The sequence below is a fragment of the Poecile atricapillus genome, chromosome 18, assembly GCF_030490865.1.
Source record: "Poecile atricapillus isolate bPoeAtr1 chromosome 18, bPoeAtr1.hap1, whole genome shotgun sequence".
NCBI lineage: Eukaryota > Metazoa > Chordata > Aves > Passeriformes > Paridae > Poecile > Poecile atricapillus.
The window spans coordinates 7,534,436-7,557,923 of NC_081266.1; the positions used below are offsets into that span (position 1 = coordinate 7,534,436).

Sequence of the window (23,488 nt, forward strand, 5' to 3'; positions counted from 1 at the left end):
CAAGAGCTTTTTCATAAACCTGGCAGTAGAAGCATTTCTGCAGAAGAGACATAAAACCTTCATTCAAAACCACTCCCAGCATTTGGAGCCATTCCAAAGGAAAGTTGAGTGCATTTGGAGAGCTTCAGATGTTGAATCATATTATCCCACCTATCTTGCAGGTGTCTACACCTGAATTAGCAGTACCACTTCACTCTTTGTGAAGACTAAATCAGTGAAATTCAAGGGAAAACATTAAAAAAAAAATTAGTCCTCTAGGTTTCACTTGCTAAGGAGGCATTTCTGGACTATTAAAACCAGTAGAAGAGAGCAATAATATAGTTATTGACACAGAACCCAAGCAGGGTCAGGTTTGAGTCATTTTAATTTCCACAGGTGAGGCATAGCAAGATCAAAATTAGTTGGTTTCTTTTCCCTTGGTTGCTTCAGAGGTTAAAATCAGAACTAGTTAGAGAGCTCCTTATCACTCCTCTTTTCATGCATCATTTTTTACCATATTTTGTCATATTATTGCACACAAGACTGAACCACAAAACAGATGTGACAAAATTGCCAAGCTGCATTTCAGTGTCACAGTCCAAAATAAAACCTACAGAAAGTAAAAAACCCATCATACAAGTACAACTTTCACAGCAGCATATAAATTTATGCACACCCCAAAAAGCACATATGAGATATTCTGAAATAAAATTCTCTACCTACAACACCATGGTTTTCTCCTGTAAGTTATGGCATGTTTTGGTCATTCCTGCAGAGTGCTTTGGTACATGTAGAACATTTCCAAATGCCACATTCAAAAGGTTATTTAAGTCTTTTTTTATTATGATTTTCACCAAGGCTTTCTTTCATTTTGGATTTTTGTTGTTTTTTTCAGTCTATATAAAACAACTGATATCAGTTTATTTAAATAAATGTCCTGAATTTTATTTCCCTGCATAAATCTTTCCATTTCATTTTATTTCCTAAATAAAAAGGAGACATGGATACATCAAACCAGTTCTTTCCAGTGCCTCACTGCAGTTGTATGCAGGAGGCATACTAATTTTCACAGACTATGAAAAGTGAGGGTTTTTCTCCATAAGACCTCTTTTTTCCCAAAACCTCCTGTTCTTATGAGTCTCAATTTTCAGAGAATGGACAGGGAGTACACAGTGATATCCAAAAGCTATTTTGTGGAAACTCTGTACTTTTTACTGAGCTTTTTAACTTGCCTTCCTCTGGAAATTAGGTTTACACAATTACATGTCTTGTCCTCAGCCCCAAAAAGTCTTGAGCCTGTTGGACCATTTCATCCTGCTTTAGCTGAGTGCCAGGCTGCTCCAAGTTAATATGTTCCAAGCAATTCAGAGAAAATTGCTGGCAAGGTACAGAAGAAAGCACTGTTTTGAGTCAGTCACTAAGGGAAGTGAAGGAGTAACTCAGTTCTCATAATTACAAGATGCAGAGGCCTGGAAGGCAGTGTTATGTGTAGGTTTGAACAAAACCTAATATATTTTCTTTGCCCAGCCAGAAAGGTTATGGATGTTAAAGGAATGTAAGCTTGCAGGTGTGGGGAGGAGAAGGGAGTTAAGAAGGGGAATAGGTGGCAAAGAGAAATCCAAGAGTCCTTTGAAGAGTTTCAGGGAATTGCAAAAGGGATCTAGAGGATTCACTTCTGTGCATGGGGTGTAAAGCACAAAGGCAGGCAGACAGGAGGGGTGTGTGAATTATACAGACATGGGACAGATATAAAAATCAAAAGTCTGTGTTAAATCAGTGAAAGGACATCAGCAGAAGATTCACTGAGATACCCTCACTTTGGGAGTTGCATTGTGAAGAGCTGCTATATTTCTGCCAAACAGCTATCTAAAGCAGATTAGGGAATTAATAGATCTAACATAGCTTGGAAATAATGTATGTGGAGAATTGGTTTTAATCAGCCTATTCCCATGTGAAAAATAGAGGGGTTTTTAAGTGAAGATGCAAATGAAGTGACCAAGAGGGCAAATCTAACCACTTCCTGCAGATTTTTAATTCTTCCAGGAAGGGGCCCAAACCCCCTATGCACCAAAAGTCATATGTTTTGCATATTAATGTTTAGACTGACTTCTCATTAAGGCACACTCTGAGTAAACAGCCAGTGTAGTAATTTTGAAAGATTTTGGCGCTGTCTGTGATCTAACAAATGGTTATCCTTTGTAGAGATAAGTGTGGAGATTCACAGGCTAGAAAGAAAACTAGTAAATTGCAGTATGATAAGACTGGGAGATTAATTCAATTTTAAATTAAGGACCTCTGGCGAGTGCTTTCTCTAAGAATGAAACAAACTTCCTAGTTTTTAATGGCAATGTATAGTTTAGATAGCAATGATAGCACACAGGGAGGGCAGCACCCCAGGTAAATAATCCAGACATGGCACTAAGTGTGGATGAACCACAAGGACACAACATAATCAAACCAATTTCACACAGTATGGTGATGAGAAGATACTTGGATAGTCCAGCACAAGTCCAAATCTGTACTGCAAATAAGCATTTATGAGGACATAGAAGCAAGTCAAATTTATACTAAATAGTAATTTTTGTACTCCTTATGTAGTTATGTAAAATAACAGTCAGGATGGAGAAAGTAACTTGTCACAGAAGATATATGGAGAGCTGAGAAAGGAAACAAGTGGAAAAGGAAGCCTGGAACAAGGGTGACATAAGCTCCAGGGCCCTACAGACAGAATGAAATCTGTGCCTGTCCTTGGATGAGTGTGTATTTCAACATAACAAGGTGAATCCACACCTCTCACCTCTCAAAACCGAGAGCCTAAGGCAAAGTGCCCTGCTCACCCCACAGTCTCCCTCAGGTGGCCTTGGCAAAGACTCAAAGACAGAATATATACCTGGGTACAAAAACTATTCTGCTCTACTTTACCTAGGGCTGAAGAAAATTTAGCAGGCAAACATAGAAATATGTTCTGGAACTGAGAATCTTTTAAACTGAAGAATAAACACGTGAAGGTAAAATTGTCTCTAAAGCCATTAAAAAGGACAAAATGCTTACAGGTGAGAGGTTTTCCAAAGCCTGCTGGGTACAGAAGTCATGCCATGCTTATTTTGAAAAAATTCAAATAAATAACTTTCAATGAAGAAGCAGAAGTTAGCACTTTTTTTGTTGCCCAGGAAACGAATATGTTTTGTACTGGAAATTAAAATTCTACATGTATGTTCATCTGAATAAAGACTGGAGACTCCCAGCAGCTCCCAGCTGTCTCTGGATGTTGTGCTGACCAGGAATGTTTGAGTGCTGCCTTGTGTAGCATATCCTGTTCTGGGAATTTTTGGCACTACTATCAATTGTTGTGCTCACATCTGCACCTAAGCAAGTCACAGAGTGCCACTGAAAACCCACAGACCCTTCAGAAGAAACTTGCATTGCTGAGTAATGGAAACTTAAAAATGCTGAGCTTGTTATTAGTGATTTTCTTAATATCCAATTCAAAGAGGTAGTTTAAAGAGATTAATAAAATAGAATAAATGGAATATCTGGCATAGGAAACAGCTATTTAACACAAAGTGATATTTACAATTACTAGTGAGAAAAAACTGGTGGAATATGTGGGTTGAAGGAAAATTTTATATAACAAAAAATTAAAATAATGCCACTGGGGGAAAATACATAACCTACATAACACCAGAATACTATAGGAAGCAAGAAACTCCTTTATCTGTAAAGCCTAGAATGCAATAGTTTCTGCAAGGATACATACCCATCTGACACCCTACATTCCAGAACTCCTGAGGATTATAATTTGACGAGCTCATTCTTGTTCCCTTGGGGTAAATTCTTGTAATAAATCTTGTAGTATGTGAAATAAACTCTTTAGCTGATAAACAGAAGGATAAAATCTTGGTAAGAAAACCTTTGTTATTAAAGAAATCCTATTTGAACAAATAATAAAAATACAGTAATTTGATCCAGCAATTTTTTTACACAATATTATGCCAATTTATTCTATTTTAACATCATTTTATTTTGAAATATATTCATTTGTTCATTTAATAATTAATTTTTAAACCTTAATATTTTGTGTGCACTTGAATCTGACAGTATTCCTGTATAAAGAAATATATATTCCTTTGTAAGAAGTTCATTATCCAAAAACCATCCCTTCACTGAAATATTCTGTTTCTTCACCTTTTTGCAGGGTAACCTTATGATTTCTACACTAAAGCCCACTGTATTCTCACGGGAAACTGAGACACAGGAAACTGCACAAAAGTTTCCCCCTTCTATAATAGCTCAAAATGAAAAAAAAAGGGGAAAAAAATCATCTTTAGATGATCTTGGCTTGTTTGTTGTTTGGAGGTTTAAATAAAATGGCTAAATAATATTAGGACCAGGGAAGAGCACATTTTTAAAAGCCACTGAAATTCTTGTTATATAAGCCTCAGAAGATAACTATCATGTACATTGTTTTTCCTTCTGCTGGCAGTGTTCCCTCCTTTCTCATATGTAAGCATTGACTGCAGGGATGTGGGAAACTTCAGATGACTTCTATCTGCACGATTCCTTTTTAGTGATTAAACAAAAATCTACATTTCCAGGGTCATCTCTCTGATCTTCATTTTCCTCTCACCTCATTTTTTGTTTGTTTAGCGGTTTTGTTTGGTAGAGTTTGGTTTGCTTTGTTGTTTGGGGGTGGTTTTATTGAGGGGGAGGAGAGGTTCTAGAGCTACTTTTCTATCTCCTAGAGTGCTGGAGGAACCAGAGAGAGGACTCAGTGGCTGGAAAATCCTACTTTGTGACACTGTTCAGCATCATTCACCTCGCCAGCTGTTGCCCTGAAAACTAAAACCTGATAATGTTTTCATAGCTTTAGTTACTTTCCCATGGAAGTTCTATAAACAGAAGTTGTTTATCACATTCCTTCTAAGAAACATCTTTTGATGGACGTTTCACACGACCAGTGTGCTTGGGAAGGTGTAACTTAATTATCCAATTCCTGGTCATTGTTGAGAATCTATAAATACTGGGGTCAGAAAATAAAGTTCCTTCTTTCCTGTTCTACCACTGGAAAGTGTTCATGTGAATCATTTTGTGTCCTTTAGCAACAGCCAGCCACTGAATCACCTCCACAAAGTGAGTGGGCATGTGGCAGCCTTCATTGTCATTGTCACTGTCATGCTCGGTGATCTCTGCTTTTAACGCTCCCTCGGGGCTCTCTGCAGGCAGCTGGAGCTCAAACAGCAGAGGCTGCACCAAATGGAGCTGCTCCAGCCCAGAATGGTTTGGATAATTCAGTTTGGCTGGGATGGAAGGTCTGCTCCAGTGGAGCAAGCTGCCTGCTCTGGGGTTTATCCATCCCATTAATGAGGACTCTCTTATCTGCACTTGTCACCAAAGCCAGGCGACTGCCGAGCCAACTCCGCTCAGTTCTCAGCCCAGACATGGGGGTGGGGAGGGAGGTGGTGAAATTTATTCCACGCTTTTTCAAGTGCTGACTGCAATTCCTAAATTACTTGATGCAGAAAACAATGAATCGAAAGGCAGACGTACATTTTTTAGACTGTGTTAATATTTGTTCTTATAAAAATACACGGAATTAAAGCAAAGTTGAATTTCAGTTTTCCTCCCAAAGCCAACAGAAATAAAAATATTATGCAAAGGACATATCTAAAACAGTGTTATACAAAGAACCAAATAAAATCAGACAGCAGGTGTTTCATAAAATTTTAACCCTTCAATGCCTAAGCAGTGAAGCAATCATAGCACCAATGTAACTTTTAACTGATTGACTCCAAAGAAATTACCTGAAGATCTTAAAAGTTTTCGTGCTGCACTCTCTCCAATTGAATTATTTTCATAACACTGCTGATGCTGCAGGGAATGCTCAAAGCTCACAAACTTCTGAGATTTGGTATAAACCACAAGGTCTGACAATGCAAGGGCAATCTTTCCCTTTCTCACCTAAACATCATCAGATGAATAATGGAATAAAAAAGTCACAATGATGAGTATTTCATTATTATTAATATTAATAATTCAGAGAAACAATCATTTTGGATGCATAAAGCATGAAAAAACGTCTCAGTTAATGAATCTAATAAATATGACCTTTAATAGTGAGATCTGATCTGCTGAGAGAAAATTGAGGTTATTGTGCCCACGTTTATCACAGCAATCATAGGGTGAGTGGAGAAATCCTTCCTAGCAGAATGTTCTTCTCGATAGCTTTACAGTTTTCCTGCTCCTAAGAGTGGTTTGCAAATAATATAATTTTTCATGGCTTTTAATGTTGCTCCTTAAAAATATATCTCCAACTTTCTATTCATAAATATATAAAGTACTAGAAAAGACCAACAGAATAAACTCATCTATAAAATGTAGAATAACAGGAAAATATTACATTGCGCCAAGAAAATTAATCAAAGGCCTATTCCTTTAAGCATTGCCCTGAAGTTAGGAAAACTCTTTTCTTCTTGATTAAGGTTGAAAGTTCTCTCACCAAAATCTTCATTTAGTCTTGCTCAATTACCAAAATAAGCCAAAGTGACTGAAATTTTACCAGGATCTTCTCTCTTACAGAGAAGCACTGTGTGACCACTTCATTTTCCTCAGCATAACTTCTGAGCTAATTGGGGGCAGTAGCCAGCAGAGAGCTGCTGATGCTAATCATGTTTACATTCCATTAAAGCTTTTGAAGGCAAATTCTCATCCCACAAAATAATAGAGATTGCCTGCTCATGGCTCTTAAACTATGCAACGTTCAAGTGCATTAATTATTCTGGGGCTATGTCCCATGAGGACACCAGGAGTCTACTGCCATGGAAATCCTGAAAAATACAACTCTGGAGGCAGGCAAAGCCAGCAGCATCACTGGGGTATCTTGGCTGTGGATTCAAATGCTCTCCCACCCTCCCATAAAGCAATACAGTGGGACATCAAGGCAAATATTCCAACAGAGTGGGACCCTGGAAACCACTTTCTCTTCTGCCTGGGAAACATGAGCAGATCCTTTTTGTTGCTGCTGTTTAAGAGTCTGTGGAATTCATTCTAGTCCGTTACATGGTCCTACAAATATTCTTGAAACCTATTGTCTAGAGAGCTGGTCCTTCCTGGTCAGAGTCCATCCTTCCTCAGAATTTTTCCTTACTATTTCTCCATGTCAGTTGGAATGAGAAAGAAGAAAAAAACTTTCAAATCATATAAAAAAAAAGAGACACTGCTTCTCAGCGAGAGTGCTGGGCTCTGAGGAGCACTGCTGGTTTAGCCACATTCAGGCAATCAGAGCATGATGTGCAAGAGTGACTGGGTACACCAGGTGCTGCCTGACATCCTAAAAAAGCTGAACAAGGCAGTTTCAACCTTGATGAAGCAACAGATTTTCCGTGGTAGAGAGTTATAGTTGGTTAAAAAAACTAAGTTCAATTTGACTTTCAAACACCAAATTTTTACACTTTTTTCAGAAATAAAGTTAAGTCTCTGCATGATAAATCTAAAAACACCTCTTCAGCTCCAGGTGCTGAAAAATGTTCCAGCACAACCAGGAATGTGCACCTAATTTAATGCAAAAAAATCCAGAACTGAAGAAAATAGGAGACTTTATCTATCTTAAAAATAGACTGGAAGACCTGGGGAAGAAATGGTTAACTCTGCCTGTTGTCATCAGGTACTGCTGTAAGTGTTCTCTATACATAGTTCCAGGAGAGCCATGGCACCAACAAAACACATCTTAAATCTACTGTGGGACCGAGAGCCTGGGACAAGCACAAGTTTTGAGAGAGGAAAATGTTGAAGTTCAAGATGGGAGCACAGGAAGGGGTTGATTTTGAGTTGGGTACTAAAATGTGGTCCAGTCTGACTTTTCTTATAAGAGCAGGAAAACTCTGAAACCTCGAGCTAAAAAATGTAATTTCCAAATGCACTGATCTTAGTAATTTTAAAGTTTTCTCTTTAAATTTTAAATTAAATTTAAAATATAAATTATTTTAAAATAACTTATTTATAACAACTTTTCAGTTTAGTCTCTATTTTAAGATAATCGAGTTTCTTTAAAAAAAAAAATCTGTGTGTTCTCTATATTCAATTGCAGCAAAAGTTACCTTTGGTTTTTTTTGAGGTGGGGGTGAAAGTCTATGATCTCTTCTTCTTCTGGTGGGACTCCTTGATGGCTGAAGAGGTAACGTGTCATGTGCGTCGTCATCCTCAGACTCAGATTCAGAGTCACTCAGTTCCTCTGTCTCACCACCATATTCAGCATCCATCCTGAGCAGACCTTCCTCAATTGTTCCAACTTTTTTATTTTTTATCAGAACTTTGAATTTTAATGCCTATAGAAAAGAGGTTGAACAATAGTAACTAGAATTACTTAGGTTTTCATCTCTTGGTGTTATTTAACCAATCTTCAAAGTTGTTTATTAAATATAATGATGTGAGGTTGCAAAATGAATTAAAATAGAGTGAGGCAGAAGCCAAAGCCAAAGAAACCAAACAGAATCTGGGGATCAATGTACACAACAGAATGAGCCTATCTAACACCATGACAGGAAAAAAGGCTCTCTTCCTTCCACAGGAACCCAGATGCTGAAACTATGAAAAGATAAAAGTAGAAAGCTAAGTAAGAGCCAAAAGTGATAGCCAGGCAAGACATAGAAGGTATATTTTTTTACTTATTTTTTTACTTCTATTTTAAGCCTAAATGTACTTCTATGTGTATATACACACTTAAAGATGTGTCTGCTATTCATTTGGAATGTTTTCATCTATCACTAAGCCTGCAGGAAATTTGTTATTTGATTAATGCCTTTGTGCATATCTCTCTGGTGTACCAAATGAAAACTTTTGTTTATAACTTGTGTTATTTTACAGTAGAACCTTATGCTGGTCTTACCTGGCCAGGGAAACAAAAGTTTGGTGATTTTGCCTAAACAGTTTCTCTATTTTTAAATAGACGTGTATCAACCTCCATAATATGTAATGTAAAGGGAGAAAAACATCATTGAATTATATTGATTCTAACAGCATGGCTTTCATCTATGGAACAGAATCCTATGAGTATATATTTCACTTCAATTTACAAAACTATATTAATAGTAAAGCTTCTATTATGCAGCAGTACATCTGTACACAGGAGCTGTCAGGGAGTAACAGGACTTACTGTCACTCTTGAATAAAGTGATCCACAAAAATGTTCTTTGAATTTCCTATGCTCTAGTGGAAAGGAAGATTACACTACTGGGAGTGTGGCGGGAAGAGGGAACAAAAAAATTCACAATAAATGAAAGGTAACTGAAATGCTGTGTTTTAAGGTATCCACGAAGTAAATATGAAAGGTATGGATAACAGAAATATATAAAGCCAAAGTTTTTTAGTAGAAACCAGAGCCATAGGCAAGGATAGAGACATTCCATTTATTTCCATTGCAAGCTCCATTGCTCATAATCCCCCTATCGCTTCAGATCTCGTGTTGGTAGTTTGCCAGGGTGCCAGTGGAATGAGACATCCTATGCCCAATATCTATCAATGCCATGCTGCTGGAAGGTTTGATTAGTCTCTCTGCACTGGTGACTCAGGATAAGGATGCCCTTTAACATTGCCTTCATTTCTTATTAATGCACTCTTTTTTTTATTTTTCTCTGGTATTTTTAGAAGAGTTTTAATATGATTAATGCTACTCATGTTTTTTAAGAGTTCTGAATTTTGCTTTGCATGTTCACATTTCCCAGTATCTAAAAGCAATTCTATCCACTTTTGATCTTGTATTTTGTTATTCATGGGAAGACTTCATTCTACAAATAAAAAAAAATAAAATACAATAAAAAAGACCTGGTATACAAGGGAAGAAAAAACTATCTATGGTTACATTACTGCCTCCTATATGCAAACATAACTTTAAGTAAAGAAAGACAATAGTGTGTGTGTGTAATGATATAAAAATGGGTCATGATGTCAATCAGTCTCTAAAATTCTGTTTGCGAGCTGTTAGCAAAAACATAAACATCCTGAGGTAGGAGAAGTTTTTTAAGGTTTGCTTTGTTTTCTACAAAGGTAACATTCTAAAATCATGGTTCTTTTCAGAAACAGTTACAAAAATACTCCAGAGAATTTGCTATTTTTTGGCCAGAAGCAAATGACAATAATAGTTACCCCCAATCACTGAAAGTGAAACACAGAGTGAAAAAATGGCATAGGCTTTTGTCTGAACTTCACACATCTTCAAAAAAACTTATAACAAATGTATGGTTACAAATTCAGTGACTGTGTGAAATCTGAGTTCTTTAATTGGTAATCAGCACTGCTAAACATGTGACACCTTTTTCTCTACATGTCCAGGTCTTCTAAGAGAGCTGAAAAGCCTTTTAATGAGCTGAAAGTCTGAGCATTCACTATAACTTCTCCTTTCTAGTTTTATTATGAAAGGCAAAATATGTTAAAAATACATTTGCTGTTTACTTCTATAAAAACTGCAAGCATACTAAAAAATTCAAATATGTAAAACATCATAGGACCTCCCTAGAGCATAGTGGGACTTCAAGACTGGCATAAGCAAAAACCTCGAAGTGCAATCAACTAGAACAAATATTTACATAATTAAATGAACAAAACCTTTTTCTTGTGCATTCTGGTTAATGGGATGTATAACACAAATCAGCTGAAGTAATGCCAAGTTTCCAAGATAAAAATCACAAGCACTTTGGATCGGGCAAACCCACCTATTGATGACTACAATTAATGTGAAAATTCAGTGCCCAGAAATGTAAGGAACAAACCCTGGATTTGAGACAGAAGTATTAAAGACAGAATAGCTTCTCCTGTTTAAATTGAGCTTGTTGTTCTCCCTTCTTCTCTCCTGACCAGCTGTAGGTGCTCAGTTAGAGGAATATCAAGCCTTGAAAATCTTGCTAAGTAACAAAGTTAAAATCTCTTCTGAGTTTTACATAATATTCTATTTCAAGAATGATACTGCTGCCTTAAATACTGATATAGGGTTAAGATACAACACCTCCTGTGAAGTCTGACACAGGGAAAGGTTTTGAGACAATGACAAGATTTGTTAAGTACAACTGTTAAAAAAACCCAACACCAGCTATCTTTAACGAATCACACTTAGTGAAGTGTGAATGGATGTCTTTGTGGCAGCCTTATAAATCACAGTTATCATCTACAGATACTTTATATCAATACTGTATACTTATTATACAGATATTTTTAATCAATACCACCAGCAAGGTCTGAGCTCTAGGCAAACAAATATTAATTATATCAGGAGCAGCATTTTAGCTACCTCATAGCAAGTTTTCCTACAACACATTTACCCAGTGAGAAGCACCCTACCCTGAAAATTCCATTTCTGTGTTGTGCTCTGTAGTAGACTTCAGGTAAGTCTACTTACCTTAAGTCTACTTAAGGATAAATAGCTGTGCTATAGCTGAAACTATATTCTACATGGGCAACTAAATCTCTGGATGCATTGGAAATAAGTCCAGATGATTGCAGAGAAAGATGAGATGGTTACAGGTTGGCTCAGAGTCTTCATTGCACAGATTCCTTACCAAAGTTCAATGGTCCAAGAAGATGCCTTACCAAACAAACCACATGATTTTTATACACCAAATAAGCCATTGACCCAAGACCTACCTGGGTAATGATATAAAATATGGCAATGTCTTGTTTTTAGTTACCTCCTGAAGTTGCTTTACAATGCAAAGAAGCTATTAACAGATAATGACTGTCACATGTTTACCACATTTCTGGGAAAATCATGTTCCCTCAAGAGTGCAATGCCTAAAAATAGTGAAGGAATTAGATGAGTCTTCTGTATGTACTCACTACAGCCTAGAGATTCCTGAAATTTTATGAGAAACAGTATGGATTTTTTTATTATTATTTTTGAGGTCATCACCAAGACATACCACATTCTCTTTTTTTTTTTTTTCATATTTTTTGTAAAGAATAGATGCCATAGACTGATCAAAAGGCATAAGAGTGACTAGAAACATTTTGACTTGCTAAGAAACAAAAGTATTTCTGATGCAAAGACTTGGTCAAGACATTTGCATATGTGAATGTGTTGGTCAAAATAAATAGGAATTAATCTCATAAATGAAGCAACAGAATTAGATGTGCTTAATCTTGAATTTCTCACTGAAAACACTCACTGTGTAGAGAAAGCTCTCCTTTTTATACTGAGTAGATAAAGGTGAAGAAAAGTGTGAAGGATGAGTCCTGGCTTATGGAGTTAGCTGGTTTTCCCCATAATAGCAGAATTTAAAATATCCATAGCCCATGAAGTTGTACTGGGGGCCTTCTATTGATCTTTCTCAAGGATCTCATTAAACAGATCCTTTTATTTGGACACCACAGGTTTAACAACCATAGGGAAGCCTTGGCAATCCTGGCCAGAAATGCTTCTGAGACATCACAATGCAGTAATTGATCTTGCAGCTGTGTGGTAAACATTAAAGAGAACTTGTAAAATCACAGTAGTTGCCACTTCACTTTCAGTTAATCACACATCAATATCTCATTCCAACTTTGTGACAGGAAACCTGCAAATAATAAAAGATTCCTAACTATCTGATATATCTATCCTGTCAGCAGTGTAAGGCAGTTCAATGCTCTACAATGCAAAATAATTGAGGAACAAACTTTCATCAAAGCATCAATGTGCTTACATTCTTTTCTGTGTTATATTGGATGCCCACATGCTCCTTTCAATTGCTGTCAGATCTCTTGAGAGGAGGAACACAGCAGGGTAAGTAAAACCTTATCTCTTCTAGCATCCTGATATTTTCTAAGTTCATCTACAAATTGCTGCATAAGGCACTTCATTCCTTCACTTTCTATCAGCACATCACCAGGAGTGCTGGTACAACCAGCAGAGATGTCTGGCGCCCGTCACTGATGTCAAATCTAATTTAATGCAGGACCTGACTCAAAGGACCTGTTATTCCAGTGAAGATTAGAGGGAGTTCATGAAGTCTCTTTAGAAGCACCATGATGGCCAAGACTGGGAGCAGAGAATTGTATCAGGTCTGTCGCTTTGGGTGGCAAAACATCTTCTTGGGAAAGAGATGGGACAGGTGAAGCTTAAAAGCAGCCTCAGTTTCTCATGGGATAAAGTTTGTGGGAAAGAAAGAAGTAGTGCAAAAGTCTTCTCCTCCCTCCATATGTAGAGGAGGAATTGTGTGCTGAGATGCCACAGAATACAGGAATTGCAGGGAATTAATAATATCAATATAGTCAGATGGAAGTGTGAATATATGTCTGAAGGCAAAGAATTAAAAAACCTTTAGTCCTGAAATTTTCTGGGGTTTGTTTTTCAGATGAAGCAAGTGTTGGGAAAAGCAGAGAGAGGAAGTGTTCAGTGATCCTCCGCTTTTATTTCCTGCGCCTCCATGTGATTTTCACTTAGAATTACAATGGTAGGAGACATCATTGCAAGGTGGTCCAAGGAACCACCTAAGAGTGGGCGTGTTCCTCATTTTAACCTCCTTCCACACACACACAATCATCTCAGTTGACAAAGGTATAGTTCAAGACCTACTTAAAGAAAGAAGCAGAAGATTGACCATATAAAAGAAAATTATTTCGATGGAAGCCTCCAAAACTCCAAAACCTAAAAGGAACCTGTAGTTGTCTAATGTTTCTTTGAAGTGTTTGGAGAAACTATGTGATTTCCCACTTCATGTACCCACAAAATAACCATTCAATTCTGATCTTGAAGAACACTGAGGTGGCTTTTTCCCTTTTCTTGCTAATGCTCCGTCTTGAAAAAAGTGGACCAACAACTTATATAGGTGACAGCTTTTTTCTTTTTCACACTAACTGAGGATCCTTCCAACAAAGAGCATTTCAAATTCATCATTTGTGGTTCTGTAACATCTCTTTTGCACAGCTTGAGTAAAGCAGTCTGAAGACTAAATTCAGAATTTGGTTTTCTCAAATGACAATGAATTTACCCAGGCCTTGAAAATGCACAAGGTCCCAAGCTTTAAAGACGTGATGTCACTAAACTCCTTTTTTGGCTCTTCAAAAAGATGCCAGCCAAAGTCAAGCTTATAACTGAATTTACAAATTCAGTCATAGCTACATATTTCCATTGCTAAGTAAAGTCCTACTGACTTTTCTTACATGCATGATCAGAAAACCTAGGAGAAACAGAGAAGATCCTCATTTGTGTTCATTCTCAAGATAATAATTTTCTGAATTAAAACTTTTGTAATCAGGTGACGACAGTGGCGTTATTTAGGTAATCCTTACACCTTGCACAGATGGGAAATATGTCTCACAATACTTTAATATGTTAAAAGCTCAGGAGAATTAATCTCAGCTGACAGCATTTCCATACATAGACCCAGCAATCCATTTTCAGGCAAAACTCTACAGAGCTGACTCATGAAAACTCTAAGCTGTGGAAATATGAAGTATGAACTCCCTGTATCACAGTAACCATATGGTAAGGGACATATATCATAGAAATTAATATTTTTAAGTGTGTGATTCAGTGATTCCATTTCACTGATTTTGTGCTTGCTTCAGAGGACATATGATCCTTGCACATCTCCTACACTGAATCCAGCCGTGATTTGAGAAGCTTTACAACAAGCCCTCCTGTTTGATAGAGTTTAGATTTTTTCCTAATTGAAAAAACAGTTTTCAAGGCTTCAAAATTATGTTGGAAACCATGATGCAAAAAAATATATTGCTACAATAAAAAAAAAAAGGGTGGAGAAACATGAACATTAAATATTACAACATTGTTATGGAAATATAAGAGTACGGTAATACTTCAGCACATCTTCTTGCACAGATCACTTCAAAAATATTTTTCCTTGACAAATCCTTAAAAAATTATTTTAAACACCTTTTGTGTGTTGTTTTTCCTTATGACAGTGCTTCCTTCCCACATTTTCATTTGCATTTTTTTAGCTACTGTAAAAACACAAGGAATAAAATATGGCTATACTGGCAACAGCGAGAAGCTGAAATAAGTATTTTGTATGTGTGCACGTATTTGTGCTACAAAAGACTTGAAAAAAGTTTTTGTCCTTGAAAGAAAATTATGTGCAAAGACTGGAACAAAGGAAATGTATTTGTTTTAGTTTGCAATAAAATTTTCAACACCCATCTAATTGCCTTTTCTGACTTCATGTCCCAGGGGTCTCGGGCCATCCGCTGAGAAACGCTGTCTGAGGGAGAAACACACTGAGAAAGAGAATGGCTTTGCAGTAGCAGAGGACCAAAAAAAACCTCCATCATCACTGTTATTGACAAAAAATGTAGGCTCAGGTTTCCATTTCAATAACATGCTTAAATTTCAGGAATTTCCTTCAATTTAAGCAACAAAAAAATAAATCAGCAAATAACAGATGTATTTCCATGTGTTTTTTTGGTGCAGTTTAAATATTTTTGTTACTACCTGAAGTCTATTTCTGACACAGATGTGATCCATAAATTCAGTCCCAGAGGACTGAAAAAAAAAAATAATGAAGAACCCCACCATCATTTCCATTTCTTTCACAGAGAAAAATGAAAACTTATTACCTCAGGAGAAGGCAGTTCAGTCATATCTACTGCACCACCAATTGGTGTAGTGAGAAGTTTGTCACCTAGAATACTTTTCAAGCAGTCTGCCATTACTTCCTGCTGTTTAGGGCTGCAGTGGTTCTCCAGAGACAGTATAACTGGATAGGCAGATGACTGGAAATATAATTTTAGGATTTTATTATTAATAAATAAAAATATGAATAATTGCTTTTCCAAAATATCTTACAAAAGTCCCCTTGGCCATCTGTATTTACCTTCATTTTCAAAAACTTCAGAATATAGATCACTTGTTCCAGGTTAGTAACACAATAAAACAGGTAACATTTGTGGAAAAAAGAAAGCACAATTGAAGAAGAAAAAAGAAATGCACCTTCAGAAAGTTAAAACAGAGCTAGACATATATGAAAAAAGGACTGCTTTGTTTTGGTTTTAAAAGCTAAAATCAGATTCTAAAATTAAAATTGAAAGCATAAATCAGAATTAAATGTCTTTTGCTTTAGTTTATGACAGATTTTTTGACTACTTTTCAAATAGTCTATCAAGGCTTTGATAGTCTCCCCAAAGCTTGTTCAGAAATTATTTCCTTTACATGAACAAGCTATGGATATTTTTTATTTTTGATAATACCACAAACTTTTCTAGGGACAGTATACACTTTTCTCATCACACTACTCAAGCAAGGGTAATTGAGTAAAAATTAAAGGTAAAAGGTGAAAAAGAGAAAATTAGTAAAAATTAGAGAAGAACTCAAAAGAAATGCATCCATCTAGACTTATAAGTAAATCTCATAAGTTGCCAATAATACTGGTGGATACCAAAAATATAGTCTGAATGAAATCTTTGCTCAGGCAGAGCCTAAATTGTCAATAAGGAAAACACCATTTTATGTTTTTCCTGTCTTTACATTTGTCTCCTGAGCACTTGCTATTGACTTTTAAGAGAAGAAAAGCTCAGCCTGCATGGACAGCTGGTACCAACCATGACCTGTTGTGATTTTATCATCTCATTGGCACTTGGGCTTGAGAACTGAAGTTTGAATTAGAGTTAAGCACAATATGCTGTGTGTTAGCAAGAAGAGGCAAGTTTTATCCAGTGGGTTTTGAAAAACAGTGGAATAAAATCATGTTTTTAATTTCACTTTTAAAATCAGAGATTAATTAAGTTTTATATAGAAAACAGAAAAAAATCACAGCTTTGATTAACACTGAGAAGGCTATAAATACATATGCATGAAAATCCACATAAATTTATGATCGTGGATGTATATATTCACACACATAATGCTGGCCTGATTCTGAGATTTATCTTAATAGTCATTCAGCACTTCCTTTGAGCAGGAGTTTCACCAGAAGCTTATACAAAAGCCTGAGACGGTGCAAAAACTCTCCAGATTTCAGTGTTTTTCTAGAGATAGGTAAAAGGAACTTTGCTCTGATGGGTCACCTGACCAAAAAACATCAGTAGCTGCTAACATTTATCAGTGTCAACATTCAAAATCAAAAGAGAGGAAATGGAAAACAAAGTCTCAAACTCATCTATTATCTAATATTTTTGTCTATTTTATAAATTCACACAGAGGATACAAGACAGACTCATAGCAGCAGAAGAGTAAGTGACAAAAAAACCTTTAAGGGATATAAAGAAGGAGGAAAACATCAGAAAAAATCTGAACTAGGTCTTCAATATAGATTCAGTCCTTGTTTAAATTATGTCAGGTGAGAATTCCACCTAACAAGCTGAGTGAGATCACCTGAATCCTTTGCACTAAGTTTGGTTTATATTCATTATCAGGAAAAATGATTATGATTCCTTTAACTAGATTTTAAACTACATTAAGAACAAATAGCACAATTGCTCTGCAATTAATTTTTAAAATACCCATTGCTCAGTTGCATTTTTTTACCCTGGAGAATTTACAAGAGCCATGTCCCCACTTAGTTAAAGCCACCATCCCATTCTAACCAACTCATGTATACACACACAGATCTGTACGTACCATAAATGCATACTTGTCAATCACATGAATTACGGAGCGAAATGGAATTTTGCTTGTTAAAGTGTGACCATGATACACAATAGGTTCGTTGTTGGTGCCATCCCAGCAGTCAATCTCCAGGCAACGGCATCCTTTTAACAGAGCACTTCAGAAGAACAAGAGAAACAATTTTGCAGCCAAAAGAAAGATAGCAAACTTTTTTATACAAGTTGCTGTGTTTCTAATTACAAGCACAGGGATTAATTACAGAAAAAACACCTCATTTTCACCATAAATAGAAATCCTACAGAATTATATGAGACAGACATACTTTCTGTTTCTGCCTATTTTAGGTGTGTGTTATTTAATAAACTTTATTAGACCTTTAAAGAATATGGGATTACCTGCATTATCTTCCTTAAAAGGCTAAAAATCAAAGATTTCAATTAAGGAATTTTGGAACAAAGGCAAATTGCCACTTAAAATAAAAGAATAAATATTTTCAATGCTATTTTGTGCTACTATTCCAAACTTGCTTAGAATTTTGAGAATCACTATATTTAAAAATCTATAGTACTTGGAGAATCAGGTTGCACTTGGTCTTTACATAAAACAGTTCCTCTCCCCAGACCACATTTCTAAGAGTGCTAAAGTTTCTGAGACACCCTGACTTTACTGCTTTAATCTGAATATGTTAGTGTCATCCCTTAAATTCTTAGGTTTCTAATATTTGACTTGCAACTAACTGAAACATTTCTTATAAACTGTTTTACTTAATTACCAAGCTGTCTTTTACATCCTGCTTTTCACACATTAACAATATGTCAAATATGCCTTTAGCTGATTTTAGCATTTTCCTCACACATATAGGAGATAAAGAGAGAGGGGGTTATACCTTCTTTGCAATTACTTTCAGCAAGGCAGCATTAACATAATGGAATTTTAAATACTGTTAGAAATTCAGTACTGTTTCTGATGGTTGCAAGTCACTAAAGAACATCAAGAGAGCAACCAAAAAAAAAATTACAAAGTGTTCAGATAGATGATGATTCCTGCTGCTTTCTCTTCATTAAAGTAGTACAAATAATTCTGGACACATCTCCTCCTAATTCTTAATACATCCTGCCCTCTCAGTGTTGCATTTACTACACAATTAATTTCTTTCTTCCCTGTCTTGGCAATAAGGCATCCTGGTCATCATCCTCTTGGAGTCACACACTGCACAGGTTCCTCTCCCTGCTGCCTACTTGAATGCCCATGTTTTGTTGTTTTTGTTGTTTCTAACCTGCCCACACTGCAACATGCACTGAACACAGATACCCTTGACACAGACATACTCCAGCACACATCTTCTACATTGAACAGATCACAGCTTGCCCAGGAATTTTACATTTCTTTCAGGGAGTTATTTATTTTTTGCATGGCACGTTGAGATTAAAAACTGATTTAATCGTGTACTGTACAATATACTATAGATTCCATTTGCTGCAAGGTTGATTTTCTGAGATGTAAGTGAAAAAAATAGATTGCTTCCAGACTTTGAACAGATGGTTTGGCAAATATATTGAAAAGTGTACACACAAAATAAAATACCACTCTCATTTCAACTTGTATCTTTGATGGCTTTGTCCCTTATTTCCAAGTAGGATTGTATGTGACTTAGCATTAATTTTAAAAAAAAAAAAAAAGCCAAAGAAAGTTTAAAATATTAAAAATTATGTCTATATACCTGGTATAGCCCCATAAGTGACTGGGTCCCATTAGCTGGTCAGCTATCAAGTAGGTGTTGTGAGAAGACGAAATAAAATAGTCACATAATGGCTGGTTCATATCTTGATAGACGGTCTTGTGCTGGCTTTTAAATATTGAACATTCGTCTGAGTTCAGGTATCTTATAAATCCTTCAAATGACAACTGCCTTTTCTTCCTCACTGAACAAAAACAAAAGGAAAAAAAAATAAATCTCTGTTGTGAAGCCACTCTGATGCACTTTCTGAAATTTTTAATAGCCAATTCTGAACACTGCTGAAGGTTATACAGCACAAAGCTTTCCTGCAATTTTAAAATTCATACCAAATGTATAAACAACACAAACATCAGATACGTGTGACTCTGGAGCTGAATTGCTGTGGTTCAAACTTCTGAGAGGAAAAAAATGTGTTTTGACACTTTTATTCTTCTATGGACAGCACTAAGAAGAATTTTCAGTAGTCCTAATTAAATATAAATAAAATATTTGTCATTTACTTTGGAAAGTAACATGCCAGACAACGTGTTAAGGGAATCTTCTCTTTTAAAAGAACCAGGATTGTTCTCTAAAAAGTCAGAAATTCTCAATATAATCTTGCAGAAACTATGACTTCTAGCACCAAATGTCTTTGCCAGGGGTGGAAAATTCCAAATAAATATTGATCAAATCATGTTTAGAAATATTTGAAATAAAAATAGCATCGTAACCAAAGAAATAACTGTCTACACAGATGAATTGCAAATCAAGCCTATTACACTACTATATTTATAACAAAATGAACTAATTGAGTCCATACCAGTGATAGTCATCCCATTTGTTTTGGTTTTGACTGATTTAATGGCAAACAGAGCCATTACACTGCCAGCTACTGCTCTCAATGTCATGTTTGTAATGCAGTCATTTTACAAATGATATAATCTCAAAAGTTAGATTTGCTTCAAAATATAGTTTGAATTAGTGAGGGATTTTGCTCAGTTCTTACTCTAAAATAATTTTATTGTCACCGTTAGGCTAGTAGTTAACAATAAGTAAATAATCCAAGATTATTTTATGTTAATAATAGTTTAGAAGTCGATGTATACAAACTTGGGGACTGGAAATACCAGTAGGAAAACCCCCTTTTCTGCCCTGGTAATTCTTACTGCAGCTATAAGAATCAGAATGTACAAGTTAGAATTGCAATTATCGATCTTTGGTGTGTGACAGACTGGAAGTTTTACACCTGGATGAGAATTTACAGAAAATAATTGTTTCTCAATTACACAGGTCTTTGAACTAGAAAACTTGCAATGTTTTACAATGATAAAGAAAAACAGAAGGGCATCCAGACATCAAACATGCATTCACCCAACAACTTATTCCTAACAGAAGTCTTTCTGAAGTTATTCTTCCAGTCTTCCATTGATGAAGAATCCACAGACAACCCAACAAAAGCATTTCAACTGCTAAATAACCTTGTTAGGAAATTTTTCATAATTAGGAAACAGAAATTTACCCTGAAACTTCCTTGCTGTCCAAAATATTTGTTCTGTTTGGTATTATTCCTCTCCTCTTTTTTCACACTTTTTCTCCTATGAACACTGCTTTTGCACTTCCCACTTTCCACTCCTTTCCTCAAAAAAAAATCCAATCCAGGGCATTTTCTGTTTCAGATTTCTGATAATTTTCGTTTTTCTGCTATCCATCTGTATTGTTAATCTTTCATAGGAGAAAACAGGATACTATTTCTTCATGGAATGTCCTGACAAACTGCAACTCACTTTTACCATCTTAGAAGGGTTTACGTATTTATTATTTTCTCCTTTTTTTTTCTAGTCACTGACAGTGACTAGTTCTTTAGATGTTCCCTTTCTAAAACAAATATTACATTTGATCTTTTCCAGTCTTTCAATTCATCATTCATTTCCCCCCTGTTTTCAAAAGTAACCTTTGACTTGTATTAGTCAAGCTTGTTACAATTTTCTAAGAACTTGGATTTGTCAACCTGTCTTCACTGACCTGATTACATCATTTAAGAAGGTCCTACCCTGTTCCATCCATATTTTTGACTATCTTACTCAGATTAATAATATTAATAATATTACAGAACCGACTGTACTTATTGCATCGGGAATTTCTTTGGTCTTCTTTTAGCTGAGAGATTTGCAGGATGACTTCTTGCAGCCTTGATGACTCTTGAAAAGTGAATCCTATAGATTTATCCACATGCACGTGGTATATTGTTCTATACTTGTAACAACTGGATTAAATTTCTACTGTCTGGATCTTTAAAAAACATTTTGAATTTTTTCACATTACTCAAAACAGAATACACTCATCCTGTATGTTTTGCCTCTAATGAATTACATGAGCTGTCTGGATTTCATTTTGGATTATTTTATTTTTCATGGTCTATAGATTTCTCTGAGCAATTACAAGTAGAGCTAGTAACTATTTGTGTGTGTGTGTGTGTACATCTTTTATGTTCTACCTTTTCTGCATTTATTTATTAAATTAGTGAAAAAATACTGGCTTTTCAGTCTTGCTTTTTTTCTGAATTATTTATGATGTTTTCCTGGCTGTTCTTGTCATCGACAAAAGTTAACTGCAATATTCTCAAGAGAAATTAATGTTCAAGCAAATATGCTAATGACCATAATCCCCAAAAAATGAACATCTAACATTGTTTTGTTAGTCAAGATGTAAGCTCATAGACTTCAGTAAAACATTCAGCTCATGTCTCCAATCAACAGACTAAAAATCTTTGTATTTTTACAGAGCTTACATTTCTGAGGAATAGCCCAGCCATGCTATTTTCTGACCACTTACAGACATTTTCTGCTTCTACATTAAAGGAAATGGGAATTCATCTCCATAACTATTCCACAGTGAAAAGACTTTCATCAAGACCTTACATTCCTCCCCTGGAGGAACCTCAGTCTTTTTCTCCATTAGGACCTTTTAGCAGTAGTTAGTGTGCACACACATATCCATTTGTTGTAGAAAGGGAAGGCAAGAAAAGATTTCTGCCTTCTCGTTGCCTCTTTTTGTTCACAAAGTTCAATGATTTCTTTTGTCTTGCCCTCCTCTTTTGGATAGTGTACAATTCATTTTATTAACAATATTCCTTTATATTGTTTGGGGTTTTTTTAAATCTGATTTAAGATAAAATTATTTTTCTCATTCCTCCTGTTAGGGTAAACTCCAGCTCTGCCATATATACAAATACTGTCATATCAGAGAGGAATTATGGATATTTGAACCTGGGTATTTGAAAAACTTGGATTACATTATACATTATTTTCAGAGTTTATTACATTCCATTTTTCTTATTTACCTTGGAATTTCTTTGAAAATGTTTCTCTTCAGAAAGAAAAAATGGAAAACTATCACAAGATGTTTGTTGCCCTGAAGGCCTTTAGAGTACCCACAATGAGGCAGACAAAACAAGCAAGAAATCACTCTGCACTGGCCAGAGCCTCCTGCAAGACCCATTTCCTCCTGAAGGGACTGAGTACAACCTGCAGCCCTGCCAGGGTCTGGGAGAGGTGTCTGGACTGAAATAGAGACTCAGGAGTGGGGAGGAGAAGAGCCTGAACGGAATGTGAGACTAGGAAATGTGGAGAGAGAGATGTTTCCCATGTTTTTAAATGTATGTGAGTGCTCTTTGCTTCCAGAGAGCTAAATGAGTAATTAAATGTCTATGGTACTTGGGACAGAGAGAGTGGAGTGGGTACAGATACATTTGCTGGGAATTTTAGGGGTGAACTCATGAGAAATACTTGCAATCACAGACAAGGGTTTTACTCTGCTATAATGGAAGGAGGAATCTTTCAGTCATTAAAAGGCAGAAACATCATCAGATGGAATTTCATACTATGAAATTTGACTACATCAGTATGAAACATTCATGCTCTAAGGGAACAGTAAAGAGAGAAGTATTTCCTTGACTAAAGTTATAATACACTTAATTCTTTTCTAGTCTCAGTTTATATTCTAGGGAGGCTTTTTCTCCCTTACCCACACTTACAACTGGTGCATGCTGGAATAAAGTATCTATCTGAACAGCAGTTCAGTTTTCTAAGGGTTTATATCTCATAATCACCTTGTCTTGAATTTTTTCCCTGAGACTAGACCTTTACACATCTTTTCATAATCTGATATATTGTGTCTCTCAAATCCAGCCACAGCCATTGTCTTAGTTGAGATTTTTAAGCCATCTTTCTTACTTCACATGATTTTTTATGAAATCTGTGGGAGTTTGG

The 23,488-nt window shown here is 35.9% G+C and overlaps 1 protein-coding gene across 1 annotated transcript in view; it reads right to left on the reverse strand.

Annotated features, from left to right (window-relative positions):
• LOC131586062 (1-phosphatidylinositol 4,5-bisphosphate phosphodiesterase zeta-1-like) overlaps nucleotides 1–23,488 on the reverse strand; it is a 48,367-nt gene that overhangs the window by 16,646 nt on the left and 8,233 nt on the right. The window contains exons 4-9 of the mRNA XM_058852800.1: nucleotides 19,224–19,425; nucleotides 17,516–17,660; nucleotides 15,517–15,672; nucleotides 8,073–8,300; nucleotides 5,781–5,937; nucleotides 3,737–3,853 (exon numbers count right to left, since the gene is read on the reverse strand). Of these exons, the coding sequence (XP_058708783.1) occupies nucleotides 3,737–3,853; nucleotides 5,781–5,937; nucleotides 8,073–8,300; nucleotides 15,517–15,672; nucleotides 17,516–17,660; nucleotides 19,224–19,425 (1,005 nt within the window). The remainder of the gene's footprint in view (nucleotides 1–3,736; nucleotides 3,854–5,780; nucleotides 5,938–8,072; nucleotides 8,301–15,516; nucleotides 15,673–17,515; nucleotides 17,661–19,223; nucleotides 19,426–23,488) is intronic.